At 45.3% G+C, this 26,849-nt stretch overlaps 1 protein-coding gene across 13 annotated transcripts in view; it reads left to right on the forward strand.

Annotated features, from left to right (window-relative positions):
• The window catches only part of MYBPC1 (myosin binding protein C1), a 1,087,780-nt gene that overhangs the window by 457,299 nt on the left and 603,632 nt on the right, over positions 1-26,849 (forward strand). For all 13 annotated transcript variants that reach the window (XM_069629883.1, XM_069629891.1, XM_069629879.1 and 10 more), the window contains 2 exons: positions 4,550-4,709; positions 7,853-7,957. In XM_069629883.1, coding sequence (XP_069485984.1) covers positions 4,550-4,709; positions 7,853-7,957 — 265 coding nt within the window. The remainder of the gene's footprint in view (positions 1-4,549; positions 4,710-7,852; positions 7,958-26,849) is intronic.

Consider the following 26,849-nt stretch of genomic DNA (forward strand, 5'->3'; position numbering starts at 1 on the left):
CTGGATGGAAGAGATGGAAATCAGAGGAATTCAGACTGAATGGAAATACATTAGGTGATATACCACCTGCCACCACTTGGTCAAAATCGTAAAATACAGGAAATTCTAGACTATGTTTACATCAGAAAACCTTCTACAAAGAATTGTGAACTTTTGTGTGACACTGACTTCACATAGCGACCATGAAATCATTATCGCTACGATAATCAAGGGCAAGAAAGTGGAAAACAGTAGGTGGAATGTGAACATTGACTTGGAATCTGGAAGAAATTGCTTGAAAATAAAACCAAAGCACATATCAATAGTAATAAAGAGGCTGAAATCACATCAAATAGAGGATCCAAAGTCAATAGAATACAGTCTCACACTACAGAGTTTCAAAGAAACTAACACTAAAACAATGAAATCACATATTTGATGTTGAAGTGGCTCGGCAAAAGAAACATTTAAGACAAAACTTATGGAAGTTAAAACGATCTAACCACCAACATAAAAGAGAATTGATACGAAAAAGAAACCAACAATATAAAAACTGGCGAAAATCGCATAAAGCAAACTTGCTTCAGAAAGATGCAGAAAATATGTGCAGACTTCTTAACAACATTAATACTAGAAATGTGTGGGAGTTAGTAAATGAGAAAGACAATGCAAATACCTCTTGTCAAATAAATCCAATAACAGAAAGTGTTTGGATCAGTCATTTTGGGAAAGTATTCAATGAATTAGGGGACACCACTGAATTTAATGAAGAAGAGTGCAAGACAAAGGAACAAAGGAAGAGTGGAACATAACCTTTGACAAAGAAGAGATTAAGACACTAATCAACAAAGCTAGCAAATTGCGTGTCCCTGATCCCGACGGGCTATCAAATGCAGTCCTAAAAACAGACCCGGAAAAATGGTCAGAATATTGTGAGATGTTATTCAAGAGAATAACCAAAATGGGACGCACTCCAGAGTCCTGGAGATCTGCAATTATTGTACCCATCTTTAAAAAGGGAGATCGGTTGAAGGCAACAAACTATCGTCCGATCGCCCTGTTGGATTGTGTGGGAAAGATTTTTACCACTGGGATTTTGAACCGGCTGAAGAAATGGATCAAAGAGACCGAGTGCTATGACAAAAGACAATCGGGATTTGTTGAACATGTGGGATGTATTCTGAATCTCCTGTTACTGGCATTGCTGAAAAAAAGAGCTTTTGATAGAAACCAAAAATTATATTTGGCTAGTATTGACCTACAGCAAGCCTTTGACAGTTTAAACCGAGACTGCCTGTGGAAAAAACTAGAGCGTAAAGGCTGCCCTACAGATCTTCTAAAAGCAATAAAAGACGTATACATGAATACATTGATAAGAGTAAAACTAGACCAGTGTGGCAACTTATCAAAAAGAATTGCGACCAGAAAAGGACTCAAACAAGGATGTCCTTTGGCTGCCCCTCTCTTTTGCTTCTACATAGAAGATTTACAAAAAATCCCAGATGAAATGTTGGCATTCCCTCCAAAAATCAACGGAACATCAGTCGGAAGACTAATATATGCTGATGATCTGATCATTCTGGATCAGACAATATTAGGCTTAAAAAGATCTTTAAACACACTTGAAAAATATGTAGCCAAAAAAGAATTGAAAATAAATGCAACAAAATCAGAAATACTACTAAGATACTTAGGATTTCAATTGAGCACCGCAAAAAACAAAGACCCATGGAAGAATACCTTGAAAATCAAAGTAAAACGATTAATAGTCCAAGGGAAAACCATAAATAAAAGATATGGGAAGTTTTCATTACAACCATTGATTATATTTTATAGGCAAAAGGTCATACCTTAACTGACCTACGGCAGAGAGACCTGCATGGTCACAAAAAAGAGTTTTGGAATACCCTTGAGGGCTGCTTCTGGAAAAACATCTTGCCACTCCCGAACGCTACGCCTATGGCTATCATCCGACCTGAATTGGGGCTGTCTTCCCTATTTGCTCACATAATCTACAATAAATTAATGTTGTATCAGAAAATCATGCTCAACAACTGTCCACCGCAATTTGAAATATTATGAAGCAAGAGTAATCGACATATTGCGAAAGTAGTAGATGAATGCAAAAAGGATTGCAATCAACTGCTGAATAATTTGGGGCTTGGATTAAACACACTAATAGAAAACCGGAACCTAATAAAGAGACAGATTTGGGCTGAATATTAGTCAGAGACTGAACAACATAGAACAAAATCAAAGACACATACCTTGCTGGATACAAACTGGAGTGTAAGATCTATTATCCCAGAATATTAAGAAAGTTTCCTCATGACAGACAGAAAGATTTGTTATTACGATTCAGACTAAACGTCCTTCGAAATAAGATTACGTTGGCAAGATACAGTAAAGAATAAATCTGCCTGAAATGCAGGCTGTGCAAACAGAAGTGTGAACCATTGCAACATTTGATATTATTCTGCTCAGAATTGAGAGAACTGAGAATCACACATTTCCAACAGTGTGTGGTGGATGCATGCGGCTTGGATTGCAAAAAATGGTGGGAGATGATATACGAATGCAGAAATAGGAAATTGAATTATGCAGTAACAAAATGTTTAGAGCTCACATTCAAATTAATAGAAGGAAGAGTTAAAATTAAAGGAAGATGGATTCAAGAAGAATGACTGTACATGACATTGAATGTCTTTTTATGTTCGATAGATATAAATGGGACTAATGTACTATATTTGATCTATATTTTATCCTGTCATCTAAAATATATTAGTTGAAATTTCAAGGCTATCGGTTATTTCTCTTGAAATAAACCATGTACACTAATACAAAAATTAAATAATATGGTCTCTGGTGGGGAACAAGGGGACGACAGTTCTGTTTGAGGCAGTTAGAGAGTTATGGAGAAAATATGTTCGAAAGAAGGGACACATGGGCCTATACGGTGGGTGTCTACGCTGGAGGGCAGACCTGAAGCTAAGGCAGACTATTGGAAGGGCGGGGATACAGAGACTCTGTGAGAAGGGCAGGAGGAGGAACCCAGGGGGGAACTGAAGGTAAAAGGAAAATGGGAGGCAGTTGTTGGTGTCCAGATATCTGAGAAGGAATGGACAAAGATTTGGTAACAAGTGCAGAAGATGTCGCGGAATGGTAGATTCCAATTGGTTCAGTTTAACCTCCTTCACAGGGTATATGTAACCCCAACCAGATTGCGAGCAATGAAGGGGACCCTGATTGATGAGTGCCCAAGGTGCGGGAGGGGACCAGCGGGATACTGGCACATGGTCTTGGAATGTGGAATTATAGCAAGCTATTGGAACGACGTGGTTAAAGGGATGAACGAGTTATTGGGGGCAAAACGGGAGTGTAACCCAAGAGTATGTATATGGGGGATTCACCCGGAGGTGAAAAGATATAAGACCCAGAACAAGATGCCGAGATTCCTATTGATATTGGCTAAAAGCCGGATTGGCACTTGCTTGGAAACATCCACAGGTGCCGTCAATAATGTTATGGCAGGGGGATGCCCGCAGATGGGGAATAGCCGAACTGGAGATACTACAGGCTGACAATGTTCAGACGATGGGAGAAGGGATAACGGTGGGCTGGGGTCAGCTGTTGAATGATCTGTCTATATCCAAAGACCTGAAACCAAAATGAGTAATGGGAAAGGGAGGATGTTAGATATCAGGCATAGGGGTCAGGGGAGCTGGGTGGGGAGCAGTCTTGGGGGCAACATTAAGTGGTGTATTTGTGAGCAGGCCCATTATTCAAAGGGAATGTGGGGAGGTTGGTGAAAGGGGAGATAGGGAGGAGGCATTAGGAAAGTCATAGGGGAATCGGTCAAGAAATGGAGGGTTAGGGGGGTTGGGAGGGAAGAGGGTGGAAGGGAATTTTGGGATTGTTATCGGTTTTTGGTTTGTTATTAAAAAATTAAAATAAAGAGTGTTTAAAAAAAAGTTTAAAACCATTATAAAAGATACATTGAATTATACATTGTTTTGCCAAAATACACTGAGCACTCAATTTCAGGTCTGGATGTCACAAAGTGGAATCTTTAACATGCAGCAAGGAAATAATGAGTGGTAAAGGAGGGACATTGCTCAGTAGCAGATCTAAGATTATGGAAGGCTCACTCCCTCTTCCTGCATCTGAAAGAAAGAAAAGACTGAAAAGGCATTTTTTGGGGAGAAACAAGGTGGTGTTGTCACGGAAATGACCGCTCATGCGCCTCTGTAGTAACTCCTTATCTTTTCAAAAACCCATGAGAAGCCATGGATATGCAAGGGTTTAAGCCATCTAAAAATACCATATAAGTGCCGGATCCAAACAACTTGCATATGAACTTTTATGATGTCTGTGCTGATGATTGAGCTAATGCACTTGACTTGAGCCAAAAGCATCTACCTCAAGTGTAGGAAATTATGTAGCAGAGCAGAAAAGTAACACCTGTTATCACTTATGCTTTTAGTAATTAAGAACATTGTTTTATTATTTTAGTCTATATTTATTTCCAACCTTTTGTAATAAAATTGTTATTCCTGTCATTGTTTTTCAGTGGATTACGGATCTGAGTGGACGTGTACGTGCTGAATCTCATCCTGATCATGGCCTTTTGGTGATTGATTCAGCAGAAAGAGAGGACACAGGCACCTACCGAATAATGGTGAAAAACGAAGCTGGAGAAGCTGTCGCTCATATTAAAATCAAAGTTGTTGGTAAGTCACACTCCGAACTGGGTAGTATCACTAACAGGAAATCTGACGTTATTCACCATTACACCAGTGACAATCAGAAGACAATCCCCAGAGGTAGCATTATAGGAGAACAGGCGAAATTCTCCGGGGTTAGCACTACTCCAGTGTCGAAAGGAAGACAGTATCCAGAGGAAGTATCACTACAGTGTAGGAAAGAGGACAGTCTCCAGAGGTAGCACCACTCCAGTGTAGAAAGGAAGACTATCTCCAGTGGTAGCATTACTCCAGTGTAGAAAGGAAGACAGTCACCAGAGGTAGCACTACTCCAGTGTAGAAAGGAAGACTGTCTCCAGTGGTAGCACTACTCCAGTGTAGAAAGGAAGACAGTCACCAGAGGTAGCACTACTACAGTGTAGAAAGGAAGACTGTCTCCAGTGGTAGCACTACTCCAGTGTAGAAAGGAAGACAGTCACCAGAGGTAGCACTACTCCAGTGTAGAAAGGAAGGCAGTCTCCAGAGGTAGCACTACTCCAGTGTAGAAAGGAATACTGTCTCCAGTGGTAGCACTACTCCAGTGTAGAAAGGAAGACAGTCACCAGAGGTAGCACTACTCCAGTGTAGAAAGGAAGACAGTCTCCAGTGGTAGCACTACTCCAGTGTAGAAAGGAAGGCAGCCTACAGAGGTAGCACTATTCCAGTATAGAAAGGAGACAGTCTCCAGAGGTAGCACTACTCCAGGGTAGCAAGAAAGGCAGTCTCCAGAGGTAGCACTATACCAGTGTAGAAAGGAAGACAGTCTCCAGTAGTAGCACTACTCCAGTGTAGAAAGGAAGACAGCCTACAGAGGTAGCACTATTCCAGTATAGAAAGGAGGCAGTCTCCAGAGGTAGCGCTATGCCAGTGTAGCAAGAAAGGCAGTCTCCAGAGGTAGCACTACTCCAGTGTAGCAAGAAAGGCAGTCTCCAGAGGTAGCACTACACCAGTGTAGAAAGGAAGACAGTCTCCAGAGGTAGCACTACTCCAGTGTAGAAAGGAAGGCAGTCTCCAGAGGTAGCACTACTCCAGTGTAGAAAGGAATACTGTCTCCAGTGGTAGCACTACTCCAGTGTAGAAAGGAAGACAGCCTACAGAGGTAGCACTATTCCAGTATAGAAAGGAGGCAGTCTCCAGAGGTAGCGCTATGCCAGTGTAGCAAGAAAGGCAGTCTCCAGAGGTAGCACTACTCCAGTGTAGCAAGAAAGGCAGTCTCCAGAGGTAGCACTACACCAGTGTAGAAAGGAAGACAGTCACCAGAGGTAGCACTACTCCAGTGTAGAAAGGAAGGCAGTCTCCAGAGGTAGCACTACTCCAGTGTAGAAAGGAATACTGTCTCCAGTGGTAGCACTACTCCAGTGTAGAAAGGAAGACAGTCACCAGAGGTAGCACTACTCCAGTGTAGAAAGGAAGACAGTCTCCAGTGGTAGCACTACTCCAGTGTAGAAAGGAAGGCAGCCTACAGAGGTAGCACTATTCCAGTATAGAAAGGAGACAGTCTCCAGAGGTAGCACTACTCCAGGGTAGCAAGAAAGGCAGTCTCCAGAGGTAGCACTATACCAGTGTAGAAATGAAGACAGTCTCCAGTAGTAGCACTACTCCAGTGTAGAAAGGAAGACAGCCTACAGAGGTAGCACTATTCCAGTATAGAAAGGAGGCAGTCTCCAGAGGTAGCGCTATGCCAGTGTAGCAAGAAAGGCAGTCTCCAGAGGTAGCACTACTCCAGTGTAGCAAGAAAGGCAGTCTCCAGAGGTAGCACTACACCAGTGTAGAAAGGAAGACAGTCTCCAGAGGTAGCACTACTCCAGTGTAGAAAGGAAGACAGTCACCAGAGGTAGCACTACTCCAGTGTAGAAAGGAAGGCAGTCTCCAGAGGTAGCACTACTCCAGTGTAGAAAGGAATACTGTCTCCAGTGGTAGCACTACTCCAGTGTAGAAAGGAAGACAGTCACCAGAGGTAGCACTACTCCAGTGTAGAAAGGAAGACAGTCTCCAGTGGTAGCACTACTCCAGTGTAGAAAGGAAGGCAGCCTACAGAGGTAGCACTATTCCAGTATAGATAGGAGACAGTCTCCCGAGGTAGCACTACTCCAGGGTAGCAAGAAAGTAAGTCTCCAGAGGTAGCACTATACCAGTGTAGAAAGGAAGACAGTCTCCAGTAGTAGCACTACTCCAGTGTAGAAAGGAAGACAGCCTACAGAGGTAGCACTATTCCAGTATAGAAAGGAGGCAGTCTCCAGAGGTAGCGCTATGCCAGTGTAGCAAGAAAGGCAGTCTCCAGAGGTAGCACTACTCCAGTGTAGCAAGAAAGGCAGTCTCCAGAGGTAGCACTACACCAGTGTAGAAAGGAAGACAGTCTCCAGAGGTAGCACTACTCCAGTGTAGAAAGGAAGACAGCCTATAGAGGTAGCACTACTCCAGTGTAGAAAGGAAGACAGTCTCCAGAGGTAGCACTACTCAAGTGTAGAAAGGAAGACCTGTTCCAGAGGAAGCACTACTCCAGTGTAGAAAGGAAGACCTGTTCCAGAGGAAGCATCCCATTGTGCATAGAGAAATAAATTACCTAACACCTTCCTGATAGTTTAGTTTGGATTATAATTCAATAACTGCATCTGCTTGATTTCATCTAAAACCTATGAAATTAAGTTGGGCCTCATTATGAGTTTGGCAATATTCCGGTGAATTTACTGCCAGAATACCACCAAACTGTATTTCGCTACCACCACTTTGTCCGGCGGATTTACCGCTGGATTACAAGTTTCGGTATGGCAGCGTTAGTCCCCATTTATGAAGTCCAATTTCGTCAGTGGAAATTCCCCTACATTTCTGTTTTCTGGCAGAAAGGTGGAGGAATTTCCTCTAGCATTTTGCTGAAGGTTTTTCCTCCACCCCACCGCCAAACCATAGTTGTCTAGTCAGGTAATGCGGCAGTAATGCGATGGCCACTGTTTTTGCCCACACCACCCAACTAATAATGAGGTCCAAATTGTTAGTTAGAAAGCCACTGAAATATTGCCAAACTCATAATGTTCATAGCTTTTTTATAAAATGGATGTGTCAGGACCCCTGCCAATCATCATCATCATCTCCGCCTCGTGTGTGCCTATCCTGTTACCTTCTCTCCTCACTAGATATCCCTGATGCTCCTCCGGCGCCCCTTGTTACAGAAGTGGGTGAAGACTGGTGCTCTATGAACTGGGAACCTCCAGCCTACGACGGAGGGTGTCCCATCCTTGGTAAGTGGTCACAGTTCCATTGAAGTCAGATGTGACAGCTCTATGTTCACAATATAATGTAACGCCAGCATGTTTAAGTGCATCTAAAAAGTGGGGGCATGATGTGTGTAGGTGGCAAAACACGAAGCAATACTTGTTTACTAAAATTGTAAAGAAAGAAATAAAACATCATACACAAGGAGTACTGTACAACATGGTTGCATGCTCATCTACAATGTTTGTCAACAAAAGTCAAGCTCACTCTTGTTAGTATGTCTCAGATACAGGGCTCCAGTTTGTTTACAGAGTTAGCACAGTTAGCCTAACACAGCCTAACACAGTACAGTACTTTGAACTCAGCATCCCTTACTGTGTGGCATGTTTGGAGCTCTTTCCTCATAGGAGTACAGTGATGGACACAAAATCAGTACTTCAATTGTAATTTTATTTTCAGCTGTCACATATGGTCTCAAGAATATACCAACCCTCGAACACAGGTTAAGGGTTGTTAGGCAGAATCCTGTGTAGTTCCCTTAGGGTGCACTACACAAGATTAAGACTCCAGGTGAGAGCAATAAATCCCCTTTTGTATCAGTCTGTACCACAAAGATTTAGTTGGTAGCTGTGGCTGAGTAGTCAGACTTATCTCAAGAGGGAGATGAGCAGTATTCAGGGTTTACACAATAGGCCTTCAGTACTATGACACAAGGAAACACTGACCAAAGCTTTGTAGTAAAAAGTAGTTATATATTTATTTTACACACTCCCAGATAAAACACTTTTATCACAGTCATCAAGCAAGCTAAATTAAGTCAAAGGAAAAATATACACACTCCCAAGTTAAATTGTAGACCAAGTGAACCAGACTGAAAACTGAGCAAAACGGCACAGTGACAACTACACACAAGGGATCCTCTAACAATTCCTCACAAGGGAGGGAAAGCACAAGTTATATAAAAAAATAGGTTCTTACACACCCTAGCAACACTTCCCATAAGTTTGTGGACCAGTTTCAGCAAGACTGTGTATCAGTATAGCAATACTTAAATGAAAACTGAGCAAAATGGCATTTCACAAGGTTTAAAGTTGGGAAGGAAAGGGTAGTTAAAAGAAATAGGTGCACCACACAGTTCTAGCTGAGAATCAATCTAAAGAAGACAGATCTAACAAAAGTGACCAGAGTCAGTAGGCCTGTGCCAAAGTCAGTTGGTACAGGGCAAGGGCCCAGGAGCAAAATGTTCTTGTAGCTGCAGTCAAGTCTTTAGTTAACGAAATGGAAAAGTTGGATGCAGAAGTTTAAAAGACAATGTTAAGAAAGAGGGGCGGCCAACCTAACAGGTAGGTAAAGGATTTAAAACACCTTTAGTGCTACCGCAAAGAAAGGGCGGCCTGGCGGAACAATGTACCTTTAAATGAAGAAGTGGCTCCTGCGGTGGCGGTTGTTCCTGGTAGTTCCTGCAGTTCGGGTGATCTAGCAGAGGAAGAGATGCTCTCGTTGTGGAGGAAGGTTCGAGTTACTGCACTACCCAGGGATGAAACCAGCCGCGGGGCTGCCCGACAAATAAAAGGTACGCTCTTTTAAATCACGGTCTGGGTGGACTGGTGCCTGGCTATCCGGCCTCCGAGCACAGGGTACGGGAGATTCGACCAAGGCAGGTCCGGGAAGGCGATTGGCAAACTGGTTGGCCCCACCAGCTCAAGGGAAGAAGGCTCTTGCAGGTGAAAATCTTCTCTCGTCGTGTGGAGAAAAGTGGTGAGATGCTGCAGCAGGGCTTCACCGGTGGTTCAGTTGTTGCAGATGTCTTTGGCTTCTCTCCTCTTCGGCTTCTTAGTTCCAGTGGCAACGTCTTGCTCTTCCAGTCCTCAGGACCCTGCTTTTATGCAAAAAGATCCCCATTCAAACAGCCTAGCTGTCACTCACACAGTGGAGTGGTCATCTTGGCGGGAGACCCTCCAGCCTATCAGGATAGAGTGCAACATGGGTTGCAGAGGCAACCCTGTCCAGGGGTCCTACTCCCCCTCCCACACAATCGACCCACCCCAGACTCAGTGGTGCCGAAAGGAGGTCTTCTCGGCAGAAGCCCGCCAAAAGGATGAACAAAGGATCCCCGACCTGGGTTAGGAGTTTAGAGGAAGACACGAGAAAGAAGTTATATTAAAGTTCTGGCAATAAAAACCTACCGGAGTAAAGTTAATATTAAAATACACTGGCGGTATGTTAGAGGCTGTCAGAAAAAGTGGTAGCCTCGAACAATGGGAAAATGCCATAGGGAAATATTTGCAGTCGAATATTTATGGTAGTAACCACTGCCACCGGCCAGAGACTTTTGAGAGCGGGACTGTACGGTACCCTCTCGAAAATGAACATAGGAGAAAACCTATTAATCCCTTCCAGTATCTCCATAGTAAAATGGGTTGTACTGATTTAGTTCATAGGATTTGACTAGTAAAGTCAATGGGGACTGTACATGCCCTGGGAGACAGTAGTCAGTCCCAGGGTATGGAGTCTGTGTTTGGGGGTCGCTATGACACCCCTGTGTCGCTGCACTGAGGGTGCTGTGTAACACATGTGAATAAAGATGGTTCCTATGGGGTTGAGAAAGATCCCATAGGCATTAAACACAAAGATAGCCTAGAACACACATAGAAAAAATGCCTAAGAGTGGGAAAAAGAGTCTCACTCTTAGCAGGTAAAAGGAAATAAACCCTTCAAATCCAGCAAAGCTGCTGGGGGACTCTAAAGGTAACGGAAATTAGCCATAGAATGAGAATTCTCCCTAACAATCACCCCCCCCCACCTCACCCCCAGACTAAGGGACAGGAGGATCTAATCCACTCCTGGATGAGCCTCTTACCTCTAGTCAGTTATAAACATCCCAGAGAGAACATCAGCATTTTGGTTGTGACATCCTGACCTGTGCTCAATTGTAAACCCAAACCCTTGAAGGCAGATTGGCCATCTTAGCTGTTTTAGGTTCTCCCCTTTCATTTGCATCAACAATCTCAAGGGTTGGTGGTCTGTTTGAATGATGAAAGTAGATCCATACAAGTATGGTCTAAACTTTTTCAAAACCTACACAATGGCAAAACATTTTCTCTCAATAGTTGCCCACCTTGTTTCAGGTTCCTTCAGTTTCCTACTGATGAAGCAAATGGGGTGCTCCCTACCTTTCTCATCCAATCGACTGAGAACTGCACCTATACCTATATTGGAAGCATCTGTTTGTACAATGAAGGGTTGGTGGTAGTCAGGAGCTCTGAGAACTGGAGTTTTACAAAGGGCTTTCTTCAGGCTTTCAAAGGCCTGATTGCACTCCTCATTCCATTTGATCTTTTTAGGGAATTTAGGAGAAGAGATTACATTCAGTGGAGAAGCTATGGATCCATAGTTCTCAATGAAATTCCTGTAATACCCAGTGAGGCCTAGGAAGGCTCTCACCTGGATTTGAGTAGAAGGGGTTGTCCAATTTTGCACAGCTTCTATCTTGCCTAGCAAAGGCCTTATTTCACCACCTCCTACCTCATGCCCAAGGTAGACCACTTTACTCTGACCAATTTGGCATTTATTTTCCTTTATGGTCAGATGGGCCTGTTCAAGAGCCTGCAAAACATATCCTAGGTGGTCAACATGTTCTTTCCAAGAAGGGCTGAACACTGCAATGTCATCCAAGTATGCCATGCAGAAGTCCTCCATCCCATTCAGAACCTGATTAACCATCCTTTGGAATGTAGCAGGTGCATTCTTTAATCCAAAAGGCATAACCTTAAACTGGTTTAAGCCAACTGGGGTGGAGAATGCAGTTTTCTCCTAAGCATGGTCAGTGAGGGCTATTTGCCAATAGCCTGACGTGAGATCAAATGTGCCGAGGAACTTTGCTGAACCAAGTCTATCCACCAGCTCACCTGTCCTTGGCAAAGGATGGGCATTCGTCTTAGTGACTGCATTTAGAGCTCTATAGTCCACACAAAATCTCAACTCCTTGGATCCTGCCTTTGATACTAACACAACTGGGCTAGACCATGGACTAGTAGAGGGCTCTATTACCATGAGATCAAGCATCTTGTTGACCTCTCCTTTGATGTGGGTTCTTACATTTTCTGACATCCTGTAGCTCCTGCTTTTGACACGTAAACAGTCACCAGTTTGTATATCATGCTGGCCCCAAGGGGTCAAGCGTGGTGCTAGAGAGAACAGGGAGGCAAATTGATTCAACAAAACTTTGCACTCCTCCTGTTGCTCAGGTGTCAGATTAGAAGAGAGATTAACTCCTTCTATTTTTTCATCTAAAGGTTTGCCTCTGAGGAGGTCAGGTAGAGGTTCACTCTCCTCCTCCTCTTGAACTGAAGCTAGAAGCAGAGCTCCCAGTTCTGGTCTTGAGACATAAGGTTTTAGACGGTTGATGTGAAAGTCTCTAGGAGCCTCCTTAGGATTGCCTAAGTACACCAGATAGTTGACCTCTCCAAGTTTTCCCACAACCTTGAAGGGTCCCATCCATTTGTCCTGCAAGGCCCTCTGCCTTGTTGGGACCATAACAAGAACTAGCTGTTCTTGAGCGAACTCAACCATGTTGGCCTCCTGGTCATGCCAATGCTTGACCAGAGCCTGACCTGCTTTCAAGTTATCACTTGCCTCAGCCATCCTGTGTGACATTCTCCTCCGGAGTCCTATCACATAGTCAGTGACTCTGACTGGTGTGGGGGTAGGAGCACTCTCCAACCCCTCCTTGATCAGGACCAATGGACCTCTGACCGGATGACCATAGAGAAGTTCAAAGGGACTGTAACCCACTCCCTCCTGAGGGACTTCTCTATATGCAAAGAGAGGGCATGGCAGTAGAAGATCGCACTTTTTCTTAAGAGGGTCCTCTAAAGCTCCTATCATGCTCTTCGTGGTTCTGTTAAACCTTTTTACCAACCCATTTGTCTAAGGGTGGTATGCTGTTGAGAACTTGTAGGTAACGCCACAGTTTTTCCACATGGCCTTCATGTAGTGGGACACAAAATTTGACCCCCTGTCGGATATTACCTCCTTAGGAAACCCAACCCTGGTACAAATACCAAGGAGGGCCTTAGCCACAGCCGGAGCTGTAACAGTCCTCATAGGAATTGCGTCAGGGAACCTAGTAGCATGGTCTACTACAACAAGTATAAACCTGTTGCCTGAAGAAGTTGGAGGATCAAGGGGACCAACAATGTCGATTCCTACCCTCTGAAATGGTTCTCCCACCACAGGGAGAGGCACTAGAGGTGCTACATTCTTGGAGCCACTTTTACTAGAGGTTTGGCAAGTATGGCAACTCTTTCAATACTTATCTACCTCAGCCCCCATTTTAGGCCAATAAAGGAGAAAGAGAGCCTTTCCTTGGTCTTCTTGAAACTCAAGTGACCAGACAAAGGTATCTCATGGGCTAGTTGCAAGAATTGGAGTCGGTTTGCTTGCGGCACTACCAGTCTTTTGTAGTCCCCAGGGGTTGACTCTGTTGGTTCACTATAGAAGAGGCCATCTTCCCAGTGTAACCTATACTTCCCAGGCTCTTGCCCTTCAAGCTGAGAAGCTGCCTGGTGGCGAAGACCTTCCAGAGTTGGACATTCTCTTTGTCCCTTACTGAAGTCTGCTCTTTGGGGTCCACCTTCTGCCAGTAAAGACTGCAGCTCAGGATGGTCCACATGGTCAAGATCTCCAACGAGTTCCTCACCTCCTACTAGATCTGAGTCCTCAGGCTCTAGTTCAACCACACAGGGTTGTACCTCAGCCTCAGCTGGAGGAGGAATCACAGGTGTGATTTTTGACAACCTAGGAGATTTACTGGTTGGCAGCACTGAGGTGCTTCCTGCTGGTTTCTTCTTGAAAGTCTCGGGTTTCCCCTTTGCTTCTGGTTGCTTGGAAATAGCAGTTAGTAACTCCAGTTGAGTAGGAGTGATTTATTTTTCTATCATCTTCTCAGGAGAGCCCCTTAAGGTCCTCTCCCTTGCAGGTCTGGTAAGCTCCAGTAATCTCTTACTAGAAGGTCTGTGGGTACTTGACACTACTCCCAGGTCTTTCAGATCATTGCCCAACAGCACCCTTCCTGGTACTTCAGATTGTACACTCAGAGGTATCCTGACAGTCATTTCATTGCACTGGATGAGAGCTGGTAATTGGGGAAGCATCTGCACAGGCCCTCCAGCTAACTTGGTGAGGTGTTTGGGTGCCTTAGCAACATCCTCCACCTTGAAAAAAGATTCCCCACCACAGTTATGCTGGCCCCAGTGTCTCTAATGGCAGGGGTCCCCTGACCATTGACTAGGACACTGTCTTTATAATACTCTTTAGTATTAAGAGGGATAGAATTGTACACATCTAAATTCTGTTGTTCCCATAACCCTAGAGATACTAAAGATTCACTAGCTGAGACTCCAATGGGATCTTCTGCTAGCAGTTGAAAGTTTCCACTGGCAATATGTACTTCCTCCTCTGGAGCGAAGGATAAGGAGACAGTGTAGACCCCTGAAGATTTACCCTTACATCTGGGATCCCCTTTCACATGATCAGTAGAGCCACAAACATAACATTTTCCAAATGTCTTTATGAATGGTGGCTTGTTCTGACCCCCTTCTGGTCTGGGACCAGAAGGTACACTAGCCTGATTAGGTTTCCCTTGTGGCTTACCCTTAGAATGTTGTTTGGGGCCCTCTTTGGAATTGGAATTATTTGAATTCTCCTTGTTGTCTTTCTTTGGCTGCTTTCCCTCATCCTTTTTCTGAGTTACCCCTGAATCCTTGCGAGTAGCCCTGTTGGCCACCCACAAGTCAGCAGCCTTAGCTAGCTTCTTAGAATCCAGTTCTTTTGAATCAGCCAAGTGCTGTCTGAGCTCGGGAGAGCAGGCATCATAGATAGACTCCATCATAACAAGATTTCTCATTCATTCATAAGTGTTAACTCCATAACCCTTAGTCCATCCCTCTAAGTTCTTCAAACACTCATTCAACCAAGTAGCCAAATGGGTACTATCATGCTTTTTGAGGGTCCTAAACCTCTTAAGGTACTGGGAAGGAGTCTTCCCAAATCTAGCTATCAAAGCTAGCTTTACACATTCATAATCCATCCTATCCACCTCCCCGAACTCCATTACCACATCAGATGCAACAGGGGGGGAGCCTAGAGAATAACCAGGGGATCAACTGATTCCCTGTGATATCCTGGAGCCCATGATTGTATTTAAACATAGCAAGCCAATCTAATACATCCAACTTAGGTTCATACATACACACAATCTCTTTAGGCATCCAGGGTCTTTTTGGACTGGAAGATCTAGAGGATTCGGGGAGAGAAGCATTTTCCAAAGACAAATTCTTCATCTCAAACTCATGATTGAGCTCCATTTCCTTGCGCTTTAGTTCTTGATGTCTCAGTTCAGTTTGGGAACTAATTCTTTTGAATTCAAGTTCAAGTCTCATTTTCGTCTACTGAGATAAATTCAGGACTTAATGTGGGAGCTGGTAAGGGTCCAGTAGCCATAGGTTGAAGCCTTTGAGCAGGTAGAGGGCCAGAGGGGGTGACATTGTTATCCTCTTCCTCATCTGTTTCAACAATAACATCTTCAACATTATTTTCCTCAAGATTTGCTTCATTTGCTGGATTAGGGGGCACTACAGCACCACTATCCAGACTTTGTTTGTCTAACAGTCTATCAATCATTTCTAATTTCTTGCCTTTGACAGGAAGACCTTTCTGTCTACACAGATCCCTTAAATAATCAGCAGTATTAGTAAGGAGGGTCTCCTGGCTGTAACTTTCCCTAATTTTGACTTTTGTTTAAAATAAACTTGTTGTGATTGTTATCCTTGTGATTATTTGAACCGAAGCACTAGCAGAACTCTAAAATGTAAATCGGATACTTTTATCCCACCGCTGCCACCAGTGTTAGGCAGAATCCTGGGCAGTTCCCTTAGGGAGCACTACACAAGATTAGGACTACAAGTGAGAGCAATAAATCCCCTTTGGTATCAGTCTGTACCACAAAGATGTAGTTGGTAGCTGTGGCTGAGCAGTCAGACTTATCTCAAGAGTGAGATGAGCAGTATTCAGGATTTACACAATAGGCCTTCAGTACTATGACACAAGGAAACACTGACAAAGCTTTGTATTAAAAAGTAGTTATATATTTATTTTACACACTCCTAGATAAAACACATTTATCACAGTCATCAAGCAAGTTAAATTAAGTCAAAGGAAAAATATACACACTCCCAAGTTAAATTGTAGACCAAGTGAATCCGATTGAAAACTGAGCAAAACGGCACAGTGACAACTACACACAGGGGATCCTCTAACAATTCCTCACAAGGGAGGGAAAGCACAAGTTATATAGAAATAGGTTCTTACACACCCTAGCAACACTTCCCATAAGTTTGTGGACCCGTTTCAGCAAGGCAGTGTATCAGTATAGCAATATTTAAATGAAAACTGAGCAAAATTGCATTTCACAAGGTTTAAAGTTGGGAAGGAAAGGGTAGTTAAAAGAAATAGGTGCACCACACAGTTCTAGCTGAGAATCAATCTAAAGAAGGCAGATCTAACAAAAGTGACCAGAGTCAGTAGGCCTGTGCCAAAGTCAGTTTGTACAGGGCAAGGGCCCAGGAGCAAAATGTTCTTGTAGCTGCAGTCAAGTCTTTGGTTAACAAAGTGGAAAAGGTGGATGCCGAAGTTGAAAAGACAATGTTAAGAGAGAGGGGCGGCCAACCCAACAGGTAGGTAAAGGATTTAAAACACCTTTAGTGCTACCGCGAAGAAAGGGCGGCCTGGCGGAACAATGTACCTTTAAAGGAAGAAGTGGCTCCTGCGGTGGCGGTTGTTCCTGGTAGTTCCTGCAGTTCGGGTGATCCAGCAGAGGAAGAGAGGCTCACGTCGTGGAGGAAGGTTCAAGTTACTGCACTACCCAGGAATGAAACCAGCCGCGGTGCTGCCCGACGAATAAAAGGTACGCTTGTTTAAATCCAGTCCGGGTGGACTGGTGCCTGGCTATCCGGCCTCCGAGTACAGGGTACGGGAGATTCGACCAAGGCGGGTCCGGGAAGGCGATTGGCAAACTGGTTGGCCCCACCAGCTCAAGGGAAGAAGGCTCTTGCAGGCGAAGATCTTCTCTCGTCGTGTAGAGAAAAGTGGTGAGATGCTGCAGCAGGGCTTCACCGGTGGTTCAGTCATTGCAGATGTCTTTGGCTTCTCTCCTCTTCAGCTTCTTAGTTCCATTGGCAACGTCTTGCTCTTCCAGTCCTCAGGACCCTGCTTTTATGCAAAAAGATCCCCATTCATACAGCCTAGCTGTCACTCACACAGTGGAGTGGTCATCTTGGCGGGAGACCCTCCAGCCTATCAGGATAGAGTGCGACATGGGTTGCTGAGGCAACCCTGTCCATTGGTCTCACTCCCCCTCCCACACAACGGACCCACCCTAGACTCAGTGGCGCCGAAAGGAAGGCTTCTCGGCAGAAGCCCGTCAAAAGGACGAACAAAGGATCCCCGACCTGGGTTAGGAGTTTAGAGGAATACACAATAAAGAAGTTATATTAAAGTTCTGGCAATGAAAATCTACCGGAGTAAAGTTAATAATAAAATACACCAGCGGTATGTTAGAGGCTGTCAGAAAAAGTGGTAGGCTCGAACAATGGGAAAATCCCATAGGGAAATATTTGCGGTCGAATATTTATGGTAGTAACCACTGCCACCAGCCAGAAACCTTTGAGAGAGGGACTGTACGGTACCCTCTTGAAAATGAACATAGGGGAAAAACTATTAACCGCTTCCAGTACCTCCATAGTAAGATGGGTTGTACTGGTTTAGTTCATATGATTTGACTAGTAAAGTCAATGGGGACTTTACATGCCCTGGGAGACAGTAGTCAGTCCCAGGGTATGGAGTCTATGTTTGGTGGTCGCTATGACACCCCTGTGTCGTGTCACTGCACTGAGGGTGCTGTGTAACACATGTGAATAAAGATGGTTCCTATAGGGTTGAGAAAGATCCCTTAGGCATTAAACACAAACATAGCCTAGAACACACATAGAAAAACTGCCTAAGAGTGGGGAAAAGAGGCTCACTCTTAGCAGGTAAAAGGAAACAAACCCTTCAAATCCAGCAAAGCTGCTGGGGGACTCTATAGGTAAGGGAAATTAGCCATAGAATGGGAATTCTCCCTAACAAGGGTTTTTATTAGAAAACTCAAAAGGGGACTCACTAAGGGTTGCCCCTCTCTCTCATGTAGCGTATGGGTGACCCCATCCCTAATCCAGGTGTCCCTCAATCCCAGGATGGTCTCTAGAGATTGTTAACCCCTACTTTGCCTGCCTGTTGGTGATGGCATAAGGGCAAACACCCTTTCTAACTGTCTCCCTCATGGTACTGTCTAGATGCTCCCTGATCCAGATTCCCCAATGCAACTCATTGTAAGGATAGGTGCCTTTCAGACACTGAGTCCCCACTTGGGCTGTCCCCTTTTATTCCTCAAGCCATACTTGTAATGAGGCCCATTGTAGCTGATTGTGGTTCTTGTCAGACGGTGACAATGAAGGCATTGAAAGAGAGGGTTTTGAAATTGCTCTTGGGTGTTCATCATCAAAATCCCCTAATACAACCCCATCTTCCAAGGGGAAAAGCAGACGGTTCACAGATCGCTGGAGAGATCCAAAAAAAGAACCAAGAAGAAAAGAAAGATATCCCATTCTAGGAATGAATCACGACATTCATCATCCTCTTCCTCGAAGAAAAAGAAGAAACGATGCATGTACCTGTTGAAAAGTTCCAATCCACAACGAAGGCATCCGCCAGTGCTCCTCTCTAAGGAAATTCCCTGGAGCAGAACAGTTTGCACTTCCTTTAGGTATTGGATGCAAGCAGACTCCTCACCTGACAGACAGGGGCATTTTCCTTCCGAATCTGCTTCAGCTGAAAAAAATGGGTACAATTCCGTCACAAAATGATGGTGGTCTTTGAAAGGTGGATCCTCCTGCTTCCTCCCTGAGATAAAAGACTAAGACAATTGATCCCACTATGCCCAACAAAGCTGGCATGGTAGCAGAGTCCTTTCCATCCTGTGCTCTCAAGAGGCCGGTACAGCATTGGCCTCAGAGAAAACTCAAGAGCCTTTGATGGCGTCTGCGTTATCGACACCTTGACCTTTTTTCGATGTTGTACCGGTGCCGTTTACGAAAGGCCCAAGGACATCAATGGTCAAAGGACCCTCGGCATTGAGATACACTCCACAGTTGAGAAAGGACTTAATGAGAGCTTTTCAAGGTATCTTCGATGATGATGGTGATCCGATCCTGTTAGACTTCGATCCTCTAACTCCCTTTAGGGCTCCAGAAGAGTTTCAATCAGAAGAAGCCAGATTGACAGGACTGGCTATGAATTTGAAAGATGCTAGTACCGCCGCAGTTGTGGACTTTGAGCACCCAGACCTTCATGGGCATCCAAATGTGACATAGAGGAGGGTGATGGCTAAAGTTACAGATGCTTTATGGCGTGGTCCCCCCTGCTGAAGAAATCACAAAGTATGACATCACATATATTTTGGACATAATCCCACAGATAGAGCATGTTCTATCCTTAAATGCTTCCTTAAAGGATACTTTGCTGTATGTGACAAGGCCAATATTCTGGCCTTGTCAAGAGGAGACACATAAAACCAGAGAGGTGGTGTCGAGTCTATCTCCCTGTGCAAGGAAGTAAGTGCAGCTGTGGTTTTCGAAATTGCAGAACAAGATATCCTTGCCGAGAGGGAGAACACAATAGCAGGCACCCAGAGCAGGCAGGGCTCAGTCTGCCACGAGTGGGAGTGGAGCAAGGAAGTTATTTTGGAGATCTACAACTTTTGGTGAACCCCTCAGGTGGACCTGTTTGCTTCCAATTCGTACAGGAAGTGCAAACTGTTCTGCTCAATGGAATACCTTTGTCATCGATTGGAACGTTTCACAGCTGTACATGTTGGCACTGATTCCCTTCATTCCTCAAGTTGTCAGCAGTTTGAGGAGGTACAGAGCAACCATGATCTGGAATGACCTGGACTGGCCGGGATAGATAGTTTTTGCAGCAGTAGAATTTGTTGAAGTAGATTTCATCAAATTTCTTTCGTCGGATTTTGCCCCAAGTTTATGTGGGGGTGGGATTAGGAGAATAATTATTGTAGGTGGCCTAAGAGTTTGAGGGGGATCTCGCCCTGCATATATTTGCGGCAGAATCTTCCTGCAAGAAAAAAGAATTTCAGTGAAAATCTACTACGTGTGAAGGCATCATGAAGCAAAACACAGACAACAGATTCATAATTCGTATTTAAAGGTTTTTAACTTAAAACTCAGGGTGGACTAAGACCTACCTTGCCCTATGCTAAGGTAGGATTACCCTACCTAAAGAAAACTAAGGGTAGTCTGCTTCAGGATGTCAAAATCAAATATCTGTCTGTGTGCAAAACCTATACGTGCCCTCACAACTGACTGTATACAATGTGTCAGCTTCAAATGAATAGTGTTCCAAAAGAAAGTTTACAGCTCTTTCCAGCTCTTGGCTTAGGATCATCTTCCCCTTCCCCAAGTCCAAAAATAGTTCACAAAGTATTGGGTTCCCTTCCCCAAGAGTTCAATTCTTCCAGCTTTCAGAATCAACACAGTTCTTTGGTGTACTTCCCAGCTCCTTTAATATCAATACCTGGTACCAGCTGATTTACACAATAATGTTCCCTAACTTCAGTTTCACATATTAGGCTGTTACAACACATAAGCTTCTTTAAACATACTTTCCTTGGCTTTGTTATGAAGAGCACTAGGTCTAGGCGCAGATGTCGGACCGCAACCGAAACCCCTTCTTACTGTTTCCATCAACCATTAGCCACTTTTTCCATCTGCCAGTGATTTTAGGGTGATTCCTTAGCATCACACTCTTCAGGCAGTGTCCATAGACTTGCTTAGCCGCCATGCACTTAGTTATGCTTTCCCGTAGTCCTCTGGCTCATGCCACCACAGGTTTCCTTTTGGCCTGCAGTTCCTGGGCCCCTTTTAGCTTTGGGCCTATACGTAAATTCCCACTTGACTTTGTCAACATTCTGTGGTCTCATGCACTACTTTACTTCCACTGCATTTATGAGTGTTCAATTGGCTTTTTACTCTGTGCAGCATTCAAAACTGCTTTCACTCCCTTTATGAGTATTGAATTGTGACTGTTTACTTTGTGCGGCATTCAAAAATGCTTTCTATTAGTTTTAGTTAATTCAATATCTTAAAAGTACTTGCTCTGGCATTCAAAAGTACTTTTACTTTCTTTCAGTTCGTTCAGCATTCGTAACAGACTTTGTTACATGTTACCGGAGTGCCCCGGAATGAGTGTGTGTCTGCTTTACACTCACTGGTCACCTGAGGTAGTGTTCTTCTTGGCATACCTCGCAACGGGCTTCTCCAGGCTTCTTCGGCACCCAGCTTCCCCAGACTTTGCCTCCCCCTTGCGGTCTCCGCCGAGCGCACAGCGCTTGCTACTGGCTTCCTGCGGCGGAAGCTGGGAACAATGGGAGTTTCAGCGGGTAACAGGACCTTTGGACTCTCACACAGCCGACCACCGGCATCCGTGTCTCCTGTACAGCACCGCTCCAGCCACCTGGGTCTCTAGCTTCCTCTCCTCCAGCCTGTTTGCCTCTTTTCAAAACAGCAGGAATTTTGGTATTCACCAGGTGTGTTAAGGGACCCTAGGTCTGGGTCATTGAGGTATCTTGCCTAACTAAGGAGGACTCCTTTAGGCAGACATGACTGGTTGTTCCATTGGTACTCTTCCATGGTCCTTTTCCTCGTCTCAGTACCAGAGTGGTGTTTAGAAAGCATGTGCCCTCCTAGTTGGTCTCTTCCTCATCCCAGTACTAAGGTGTTGTTTCTGAGGGACAGTTTGGAAGGAGGAAAGGGGAAAGGGCTGTCAATATTCCACAATGGCGTTAGGGATAGAGGGCTCATTGTGAAAGGGGAAAGGGGGATTCTGTGTCTTATCTAAGGATGTCCTCTCTCTACTTCCCAAGTTCCCTCCAACCAGGTGATTCTCCCTTGCATATCCACTCCCTGGGTCAGGATCAAAAAGTGATGGCCTTTCCCTGGCCACCTGAGAGGAGGATCCCAGGGAAAAAGGAGTGAGGACACCCTCAGATTCCTCATATACAATGAAAAAGGTTTGACCAAATCACATAGAACCACCTGGCCCAGGAGGGTATGGCACTCGGGTCTTCTGGACATGCCCATCTGTCCTCCATTACATCTTCCGCAGAGAGCTGATCTGCTCTTGCAAGAGTCAGGCCTGATCCTTCACCCGGTGTGAGCACACTCAACGTGCGCGCTTGGCTGCTGAAAGTTATAGGGATTGGGCTCTCTGGTAGACTTTATTGAGGTGCTGCTTTCAGCCAGAAGACCGTCAATGAAGGCATTGTACCGCTGCCGAGGGAAGGCATTTTGCAGCTTGTGCAGGGCTTAAGATCTTGATCCTTTCCTGTGCAAGACTTCAAAGGTCCTGTTGACTTAACCAGAGAGGTATTTATTACTGTTTGGACATTATTGTTCAGTTCACAGATGGAGTCCAAAAGCTCCTTTGGATGAATAATGTTGTGTTTTGATTTTTGTAGCATCTTCGCTATATCACACTTTGTGACTACTGCTGTATTGGTAGTTAATATAAGTAGTAATTATTGCCTGCATTTGAAGAGTGGTCCTGGTGGCTTTCTTTCTGACACAGATCTTTAATAGCAGAGGCTTTGAATTCCTTTGGTTTTGAGACCTTCATTTTTGTTGTTACGATGTGGTTATAAGTTGCTTTAGTCCATTCCCCTCAGTAGAGCTCTCTCACTGCAGGTACAGATCCAGCTATTTATGAGGCAGTCTAAGTGATGTCCAGGAAAAATCAAGAGGTGGCACATATGGTTAACCTGTATGCAGTGGCTCATCACTATAATTGTTTGTGTGAATCAAACACAAAGCCCGTTTGCAACACTAAAGCTGTGCTCCATTCGTCTCTCAATTACATCCCAGGCACTTGGTTCAGACCTGCAGGATAGTTTGAAAGTTGCAGCCCTCAATCAACATGACTAATCCCAGACTGATTGCTTCTCAGTGCTTCAAAAATGAAGTGGCAAAATCTAACAGGCCCAGAGGGCTCCACTGGTTACTCTAAACAATGTATAATTGTAACTTCACAACCCCTACGTGAAGGCCTCTTTCATTGGAGACTTCCACGCTTCAGTTGTCCCCTTTTGCTACATGGCACCCCTTCCCTCCGCTTTCCCAGAAGAGTTCCCGCATGTTGTAGATTCAGAGTCTGCTAGATTGTGGCTCTCGTCTTGTTCAGGAGAGTGGCTTCCCTCTCACCGTGGACCCCAAGCCAATGTCACTAACACCCAGGTTCCCAATCATCAAGCTGGAAGAGAGGGTCGGCTATAATCAATTTGATCCGAGATTGACTGTTGTGCTTGGTTGTTCCATCACGCCTGTGGATGTTAATTGGCAGCATGATCACATTTGCCTGTGGCCTAACACAGCTGTCCATGACCTCCACAGACTGGCGGTCTTTAGTCTTTTATTCCCCCTCCGTGGCCCGTGTTATGCTACAACTATCTTAGAAGCTGAATGGAGGCGCAGGGACAGGGTTCAGATCTAAGAGGTTGCTTGATTTATCCTGCTTTTATTTCAGCCGAGAATGACACACTTTGTGGGCTCAGTCACTTCCCCATGGCCGTTGCATATTTCTGAATTGTGACTTCTGCGAGGGTTAAAATAAATTCTGCAGGTGCATCTGTAGATGCTGGGGTTTACGTCTGCATCAAGTCCCAGACAGGCAACGCCCCATACATTTCAATTTTTGTGACTTTCACTTCAAATTATTTTTTGTTCAAAATAACATTTGGGGTTGCCCACGACCAAGATGACCGCTTCTTATTGAGCTCTGTGAGGTATCTACGAGAGGGGTAGGCCGCATACCGTACCCACCGCATGTGCTGTGAATTGCTGTAGTGGGGCGCAGTCCGACACGCTCCGTGATCTGGCAATGCAAGTTTGGGCTGTGAGGCAGGGTGCCGTGCGACCCCCGAATGGAGCGCATTGAAGGTGGCGGCTGGAGGAGAGTGGTGGAACAGACCGGCGGCAAGACATTGAGGGAGGCTGCCATATGGTGTTAGTGCCCGCCGTAAGAACCTGAAGCAGCTGGGATCCTGGTGCGGGCTGTGCCTTGGTGCCGGGACCATCTGCTTGTAGACAGTGAGGTGGACCGTCGGCCTCACGCCTTTCACTGCAGTCTTGGAGTGCCCGGGTGCCCGGCTGCCCTGAGCTCTGGGGCGATGGAGCACTTTGCTTGGTATCCTTGCCCAGCGCTGCACCTGGTCCGTTTGACGACCAGATCGACCTGCAGGATGTGGGTGCCCGGAGCCACTGGTGCGGTGTGAGTGGTGGGTGCTCCCTCAGTGAGACGCGAGGTTCGGAGTGGAGCAGACGGCGATTACATCACAAGAGTGGGTGGTGCATTGGAGAGATTGATGGCCTGACCTCATTCTCCTGTCTGGGGGTGTGGGCTACCTGGCACTCCTGATTCTGGCTGACTGCCTCAGGGGCCAATCCCTTTCAGGATAGATCAAAGAAAAAAGTGGCACAAAAGACATAGAGACCCAAGCGCTTGCACACTAGTTGGTAGTGCTTGGATGGCAGCGGGTGAGTGTTTGTCGTGGGTATTTTGCCTAATACTCCACAGGTGAAGCAATAAGCAATATATATATATATATATATATATATATATATATATATATATATATATATATATGTATGTATGTATGTATGTATGTACATATATATATATACATATATATATATATGTACATATATATATATATATATATATATATATATATATATATATATGGCGCAGTGTGATTGTATTTGTACACAAATACAGTGGTTTATTCATATGAAAGTCAGCCTGGCGTGTTTCGAGCCTACGCTCTTCTTCTGAGGTTTAAGGTGTTCTTTTGTTCTCACTGATATCAATTGCCTTTTTTGCCGTAATGATACAGTAAATTGTTCTGAATCCCTGTATATGCCTTTGCTATTGCGACTGTACAATTTAATTCCCGGCCGTTCGGCACAATCCCACGTTGTCAGGGAAGCCGCTTCGACGCTACAGCGTCCACCTTTATGGCGCAAAAGGACAAGCTGTCGACCAAGTCTTTACACCTCAGCCCATATCCGAATTTTTCGAGACCATGACAGGAATTTTCAGCAATCACGATGCTGACAACCAAAATGTTGATTCCAAGGTTCTTGGGTTTGGGTGGGGTCGACTATTTTGAATACCAGAGTAGACTACAGCAACTGGCTCAAGGACTCCATGATGCCAGTGGTCTGGACACGTCACAAAACATACTGCCTCATCACGAGTTTGGTGGTAACCCTTAAATGTGGCAGTAAAGCTATTCCCGCCGCATTTAAAGGACCTCCAAATCACGGGTTTGGCGGATTTACCCCCAGCTCTAAGCTGGGGGCAAATCCACTGAAATTTTGCTTGTTTTCGGTGCTATTACCGCCGGCGGTAATACCGCCGAACATTCCCAATTGGGTCCAATGGGGAATGGGAAATTCCTGAATGGGCCCAATGGGCAATGGGGACTTAATGTTCCGCCAAACCCGTGATCTGGCGCTAATAGCGCCAGGGAGTTTGGCGGTAGGGCTAATAGTACCCAACTCGTGATGAGGCCCTTAGAGTTTCAACAGTCTCAGCCTTATCTCCACAATGTGTCCAAATTTAGGGGTCTTGCAGAGAGGGTCATTGACACTCTGGGTTTACACTCAACAGAGGCACCCTCTGAAGGTTACGACATCACTGACATCCTAGAGGAAGGTATGTCCTCTGACAGACATATGACCTTGAACCCAGCCAATGCCGATCCGCTAACGACTCTTTGGCAAACACCATGTCCCATTCCTCCTGTCAATTCCATCATTTCAGGGAAGTACAGGCAGGCTAGGGGAGACCCCTTATTCTCCAGCATGGGGTCTGGCATGGATTCACACGCTCATGAATATTCCCCGTCGTCAGGCCGGGAATCCTCGGTATAGAAAAAAATCAGTATCAGTTTCGTTTCTGATCTGCCTTTCTTAGTAGTAACCAATCACTGGTCTCTGGGTCACACTGCCCCCTGCCCTCTCCCTAAGCCCCAACTCCGGCAGCCATCCTCAGATTTCTACCGCACGTTCAAGTGTTGGGAGACCTCGTGCTGTAGCTCTCGAGCTTTTGCTGCGTTTTCGCGCTTTTTCAGGAGACTTTTCTCATTTTTTCGGTTAAATAGAGCCTCAAGCTCCACCGTTGCTACATCTGATCAACAGGGATCCGTTTCGGAGTTTTCTACGCCCCTCAAGGGTGAAGATTTCGTCGAGTTACACTTTTGGAGGATTCCAGAAGTTCCGAGGCCTACCCCGGACATGGCCCAGGAGAAAGGAAGCTCGACGCCCGGGAAGCTGTTCAGGACCTGCCCTCGATGCCAGCTTCAGAATGTTTTCAAGGAGGACGAGCATTCGTTATGCCTCTACTGTCTCCATGAGGACAAAGCGCACAAGGAGAAGGACTGTGCGTTTTGTGGGAACATGTCGGAGCGGACCATGAAGGATCGCCACCTCCGTCTAGCCAACTGGCTGGAAGGGAAGAGCCCATCAGGCGAGAAGAAGAAAAAGAAGTCCGAGCGGTCTTCTAAATCCTGTGAGGGCGCCCCGGCGACGGGGGCCCAACAAATGGCTAAGCACCGCGAGTCTGCGGGCACCGGGAGCGCCGAACGGACGAGCTCCTTGGCTGCCAGGCAGGGCGCATCCTCCCCGGCGCTATCAACCATGAGCCAACGCTCTGGCTCGGGTAAGAGGAAGTCCGAGAACCCGGCAAAGCTTC

This window comes from Ambystoma mexicanum, chromosome 12 (assembly GCF_040938575.1).
Source record: "Ambystoma mexicanum isolate Mex_15411 chromosome 12, UKY_AmexF1_1, whole genome shotgun sequence".
In the NCBI taxonomy this organism is placed as follows: Eukaryota; Metazoa; Chordata; class Amphibia; order Caudata; family Ambystomatidae; genus Ambystoma; species Ambystoma mexicanum.